The following is a 6,732-nucleotide window of genomic DNA, read 5'->3' as shown; positions in this document are numbered from 1 at the left end:
GCTGTATTCCTGGCAATGTGCCGTGTGTGCCTGACCTCCCCCCACCTCCCTGCATCCTGCTCCCTGCAGCCCCTTGAAGGCTGAAACTCTGCCAGCCTGCAAGGGGAAACTTGCCATTTCCTGCATTTTTCCACAGTGAATGGAAAAACCAGATACCTGCACGATACTGAGAATCTGGGACCAATGCTGTCCTGGAGTCATGCAGCCTGGGACTGGGACTTGATGTTCCCATTTTGTGACTGTACCACCCAGTTAGGGACAGGTGATTACCCTACCATCTTCTGGTAGGGGGGGAGGTTGGGCCCTTGGGCCCCCACATACTTGGTGCCTATAGGCAGGACTGCAGAAGGAATTTCAGATATGGGCAGGACCGCAAAGAACCTGGATATGTAGGAAACACTATTGCAAATGAGTGCTCCTGATCAAATACAAAGGAATCTGTGTTTACCCTGTAAAGTTCTAAATTATAATATCAAGAAATACTTCCAGCAAGAGGCTGCTTTTTGTAAACCTATGCTTGATGCCTGCCCTTTTCTTGACCACAGCTGCACAAAGTTACAATGGATAAGAAATGGAGTAGACTAACCCAGCACTGGTGTCTCCATTTTAAAAATGATATCGCAGAAGAGGTTTGGAGAAAAGTGGTGAAAATAATCCAGGGCCTGGAAAATGCTGTTCTGAAAAGATGAGGATTGTTTACTGGAGAAAGCAGAAGAGGGAACGGGACATGATGAAAGTCTGAGTTACAGTATTTCAGTTACATTCTTAGTTCTATTTAGTTTGTACTCAGCGTTTCCTTACAAGGAGCATTCTTATATCTTCTAAAGATTCATAAGTTCTTATATGCAGTTCACTATGACTTTGTATTCCAAGTCATTGGTGTGATATCTTTTATATGCTGTTAACTCTCACCTAAATCAGCAAAGTAAGAACAGGAACTTCTCTTTTCTTTGTATTAAAATGCAAGAACAGGGCTAGAAATGGACATCACTAAATGAAGCATATCAACTGTGCCAGCACAAAAGACTTTGCCCATTGCTGTGCAGCACAAACAGGCAAGACAGTGGGCAACATGTTTTTCTGGGTCTTGAGGAGCCTTGTCTTGCAAACCTTATAAATTCCTGTGCAGGATCAGGCCCCTCAAACTCTGGGAGCTCCTGCCTGACTTTTCCCACTTACCAGTATGTTCTCCCAGGATCTCTGGGGCACTTCCTGTTAAGCAGGGTAGGTTGGGCAGGTGCTCCCAGGGCTTAAGGGCCGTGATCCTGCCTGGGAATTCCTAGGCTTCTCAAACCCCCAGAACACCTTCCTGGGGCAGCTGGAGAGTGTGGGCAGCTTTGGGCTGCTGGTGCTCTCCCATCGCAAAGTAGACAGACATTCACTGCTGAAGAGTGGCACAAATTGGTATCACCTTTGTCGTGGCATGACGAGCGATGTAGACATCTTCATGGTGGCACAAAGACCAAGCAAACATTTTTAAGGTGGCACAAAATGAACAAAAGTAACAAAAGGCCATATCGCTTTCCACCCCTAGGGATTGTCTGGTGGAAGTGAAAAGGCTGCAGATTAAAAACAAAATGAATGTAACATTTAACTGCACAATGGAAGTTGACCCAGAAAGTTGATCCAGGAACTTGGCATATTTCCAAAAAAGTTGATTACTAATATGGTTATCAAGACTATCCAGTTACATCTCTTCTAAAGCTTCACCCATGAATAAATTGCATGCTTCAAGGTTTAAGGTGTTCTCTTATGTCAGGATACTTGGGTAGCTGGGGGAAAGGGAGGAAGAGGCAGGGAGAGTAAGAACTGATTATTCCATGGCTGCATAATGTAGGGTTCTTCTGAAACCTTTGTTTCTGGGCACTGTCAGATGCTGTACTAGATGGAACTCATCTGATCAGTTTCCCATGTTTCTGAGTAAACGTTGTAATGTTTTGCTGCTGCATAAGAAGCTGGTAGTCAAGGAGACTATAAACAAAAGTGAAAATCTACTGCTTGCACTGTAAGTAATGCAGCAAAATAATTTAACAGTAATGTATTTCACTTTTTACTAATCTATTCTCATAAATTTGATCTTGCTGCTAGGGTGACTAGACCTGTTTCTTAATCTGAATTTATCTTTTGAAACATGCAGATAATTTGGTACATTTGCTCAGGAGTAGGGGAAATTTTGCATAACTGATTACCTTTGAATACAAGATATAATAAACTGTGCATAACATTTTTAATTTATGAATCTTTATAAGATAAAGGAATACATCTTATAAGAAAGAAAATGTTGAGTGTGAAATAACAAGATATAATGACCTAATGCCAAAGGTACTTTTAGTGGGAGAAGGTAGAGATTACTGACATGGAGAAAATGATTGCAGGGTACCTGCACTAGAGAATAATAAATAATTAGTTGGATCCAAAACAATCTGTCCATAAGTCTGTTTTATGAAACTTATCAGCAACATGCAATTTCAGATTTATTTCTAACTTCAATAAATGATTGATACATTTCTTATAGCAAACTGCAAGTTTGTCCAGTTGGTCTGGAAGCTTCATCATGGAAGACAGTGTATCTAATACTCTAAATAGCCTTGGGGAGCAAACAGGCGAGTTTTATAGCATGGATGAAGCCCAGGGTGCTTCTCTTCAGCAGAATTCACCGACCAAGTACTTGGCTGTGGAGGCAAATGCAGTGTTATCATCTTTACAGACTATTCCAGAATTTGCAGAAACACTAGAGCTTATTGAATCTGTAAGTCTGGATATGTGTGAACATTTTCTTCTCTTTTTTTCAATAAAGATGTAATGTTTGAATATTAAATGTTGTGAATTACCAATTAAAGTGCCAAGTACATAGAATGCATTTAAATTATTTTATATAGTTCTTGTTAAGTGTGGTTTCACTTGGATTGAGCCCTTGCTTTGTTAGCTGTCATGCGTTTAAAGCTCTATATAGCTCTCTATCCATCTTTGTCTAAAATTCTAGGATTTTCCCAAGAAGTATAGGAAAAAGAATTTATTCAGACTATAATACTTTTAAACTATAAGCCCTGATATAAAACGTAAATGTACAACTTGGATTTAAATACCAGACACATTTGGTGATTAGAACCAAGAAAGCAGTATCAGCTGTATCATACTGCTTCTATCCTGACGTGTAATGTATATTAAAAAATATAGGGTGGATATGGGGTTAGGTAGAGAATGAAGTATAAATGAAGGTTTAAAATGTTTTTTATGTGAAAAGTTATACTAAACAACAGTGTGAATTCTTCCAGTGAATTATGAATGGTTTAAAAATGTTGTGTACCGTGTAATCTCAAATTGAGAGAATCTTGCTGACCTGAACTGTTATGAATGCAACTTTAAGATCCTGAAATTCCTGATTTTTTTTTTTATTTTTTTTTTGGGGGGGGTGAGGGGAGATCATTTTTACATAATTCAAAATTTAAAGCAAATGAGAGGCTGTTTCCTGTCTGAATGTCTCCTATCCTTATCCCTTAGGATCCAGTAGCTTGGAGTGATGTTACCAGCTTTGACCTTTCAGAAGCAGCTACCTCCCCTGTTAAGCCTGCTCCAGTAAAATTAATGCGGATTCAGCACAATGAAGGGGCAACAGAGTGCCAGTTCAATGTTAATGTTATGTTTGATGGAAAAAAAAATAATAGTAGCAGTGGAGAAGAGGAGGCGATTCTTTCTCCACCTCCTACTATAGCCAAGTTCAGCACTCCACCTACAATCCTAAGGAAGAAAAAAAGATTAAGAGTTGGACAGTCACCAGCGAATGAAATGAATGATGGCTTTTCTAATGATGCTGTCAATGCTGCACTAAAACAAACACCAGTTAAAACACTACCCTTTTCCCCATCACAGGTAATACCCATTTTGCTGTGCGTTGTATTGCATTATGTGTGTTGTTGGGTTTTTTTTCTTTGAACATAACTTCAGAGGTCAGGATTGAGAAGATAAATTACAGGTTGTACTTTTAAATACATGTTGGCTTAGTTGAGTGCATTAGGAAACCTTTTTTATCAGATTTTTTAAAAGACCTGTTAACCCTTTAAAATGGAAGAAATGGTTTTCTGAAGATTGGAAAACTTGTTGATTTCTTGGACTGACTTTTACCTTAGTACAAGGTGGTTAAACTACACCTTTCTTTCCATAAAATGTGGTGATTTGGACATAGCCATAGCTCTAGAGCATAACCAGTTCAAGTGCCAGTAGTAAAATGACCACATTTTAGGGCAGAGGAGTATAGAGTGTAATTTAAAAACCAAACTACTAGATAAATCAAATATAAAACAATTAGTTGCTATTTTGAGCAACAGAATAGGAGACCATAGTAAATTAATTTACTGGATATTTTTTATCTTTATTTAGTTTTTCAATACATGCTCTGGAAATGAACAGTTCAACCTTGAAAATCCTGCATTTACATCCACTCCAATTTGTGGACAGAAGGTCCTTATCACAACTCCTCTCCACAAGGAAATGACACCGAAAGATCAGAAAGAAAATGCAGGGTAAGTTTTTATATTTAAGGCTGTGATGTTGAAATAAAAGCAAGACTTGGAAACTGTACAGCTGTGTTTAATGTGTTTTGTATGCAAACATAAGTCGACCTTTTTTTCTTTTTGATTTAACTAACAAAAAATTATATCCTTTAAATCTCTACCTTTTTTAATGCTGTACTAAATTTAAATTAATCTAGATATACTTGGTTTAATGCATGGTATAGCTCATTATTTCCTTGTTTATTCAATATACAATACAGATATGCAGTCAAAATCTGAAGCTTTTTAAAAATGCTTGTCTAATATAATTCGTTTTCAGATTTATCATATAACTTTGGTTTAGCAGCACTAACAGTTAATGTGTACATCTTTCTCTGCTTGCTTAGTTTCAGAACTCCAACAATTAGAAGGTCTCTGCTGGGTTCTACACCAAGAACTCCAACTCCTTTTAAGAATGCTTTAGCTGCTCAGGAGAAAAAATATGGCCCCCTCAAAATTGTGGTATGTGCCATTCATTTTTTTTTTTTTTTTAGTTTTTTGTTTTATTTCCCTTCAGTTTAATGCCAGCTTAATTTACAAAATACTGAGTTCAAAGTGAGCCTTACTACCAACATAGTAGTGAATTTTTAGTACTGTTGAAAGATGCTAGCTCAGTAAATGGAGCTAAAATAATCTTCTCTATTTCCAGAATTTAATATAGTATGAAGCAGCAATGGTGCCTCATGCTGCCTAACCAATTTCTGTACTCATGTGTTGGTAGTACCACCCTATGAGGCTTAGTTTCCATATTCATTCAGTCCATATTCTTTGACTGAGGATTTAATTTTTTTCCCCTCTGTATTGATATTACTTGAAAACTATATGGACACTGGTGTCAAAAGCGGACTGGCTAAGTTTGCTGATGACACCAAACTTTGGGGAAGAGTGTCCATACTTGAAGATAGGTTGCTGATCCGGGTCAACCTTGATAGACTTGCAGGATGGTTGGATGAAAACCTAATGGTATTGAATATGGAGAAATGCAAGGTGCTCCATCTTGGAGCAAGGTGCCGCATCACACTTAAAGGCTCAGCTACACTCACTAGCACCATGGCTGAAAGAGACTTGGGGGTCATGATTGACCACAAAATAAACATGAGCCACCAATGCAATACAGCAGCAGGCAAAGCGAACAAAACTCTGGCTTGCATCTACCAGTGCATCTTGAACAAGACCCAAGATGTCATCCTCCTGCTGTACTCGGCCTTGGTGAGGCCGCAGCTGGAATACTGCATCCAATTCTGGGCTCCGTAATTCAGGAAGGACGTGGAGAAGCTTGAAAGAGTCCAGAGGAGAGCAACGTGCATGATCAGAGGGCAAGAGAGAACAGGTCTTATGAAGAGAGCGTGCGAGCCATGGGACTCTTCATCCTGGAGAAGCACAGGCTCAGGGGTGACTTAGTGGCAGCCTAAGGGGTGTTCATCAGGATCCGGGGGAACGTGTGTTCACCAGAGCACTCCTGGGGATGACAAGGTCCAATGGTCACAAACTCTTGCAAGACCATTTTAGGCTGGATATAAGGAAAAACTTCTTTACTGTCCAAGTCCCCAAGACCTGGAACAGACTGTCTCCAGAAGTGGTGCAAGCACCTACTCTGGACACCTTCAAGAAACATTTGAATCCCTGTCTTGCTGGGATCCTTTGACCCTAGCTGACTTCCTGCCCCTTGTGCAGAGGCAGGACCCGATGATCTTGCGAGGTTCCTTCTACCCCTAATGTCTATGAAATCTATGAAAACAGAGAACTCTCACTAAGTAATATCTTTTGAATTAAGCCTGTGGTAATTTCATAGATTTCATAGACAATCGGGCTGGAAGGGACCCCGGAGGATCAAGTCCAGCCCCCTGCCCAGAGGCAGGAAGTCAGCAGGGATCATAGGATCCCAGCAAGATAAACATCCAAAAGTGTCTTGAAGGCGTTCAAAGTGGATGCTTGAACCACCTCCAGCGGCAGTCTATTCCAAACCTTGGGGGCTCAGACAGTAAAGAAGTTCTTCCTTATATCCAGCCTGAAACGGTCGCAGAGCAGTTTGTTACCATTTGATCTCAACTTGGGGTGCTCTGGTGAACAGACGTTCCCCCAGATCCTGATGAACACCCCTAATAAACTTATAGGTGGCCATCAGATCACCCCTGAACCTGCACTTTTCCAGGCTGAAGAGTCCCATGGCTGTCAGCCTGTC

At 40.0% G+C, this 6,732-nt stretch overlaps 1 protein-coding gene across 3 annotated transcripts in view; it reads left to right on the top strand.

Annotated features, from left to right (window-relative positions):
* Positions 1 to 6,732, top strand: part of MYBL1 (MYB proto-oncogene like 1) — a 41,556-nt gene that overhangs the window by 23,574 nt on the left and 11,250 nt on the right. For all 3 annotated transcript variants that reach the window (XM_019548777.1, XM_019548773.1, XM_019548771.1), the window contains exons 9-12: positions 2,516 to 2,749; positions 3,502 to 3,870; positions 4,378 to 4,520; positions 4,898 to 5,012. In XM_019548777.1, coding sequence (XP_019404322.1) covers positions 2,516 to 2,749; positions 3,502 to 3,870; positions 4,378 to 4,520; positions 4,898 to 5,012 — 861 coding nt within the window. The remainder of the gene's footprint in view (positions 1 to 2,515; positions 2,750 to 3,501; positions 3,871 to 4,377; positions 4,521 to 4,897; positions 5,013 to 6,732) is intronic.

This window comes from Crocodylus porosus, unplaced genomic scaffold (genome assembly GCF_001723895.1).
Source record: "Crocodylus porosus isolate Cpor-Errol unplaced genomic scaffold, CroPor_comp1, whole genome shotgun sequence".
NCBI lineage: Eukaryota > Metazoa > Chordata > Crocodylia > Crocodylidae > Crocodylus > Crocodylus porosus.
The sequence above is the reverse complement of the archived record's forward strand: the minus strand, read 5'-3'. Positions and strand labels throughout refer to the sequence as shown.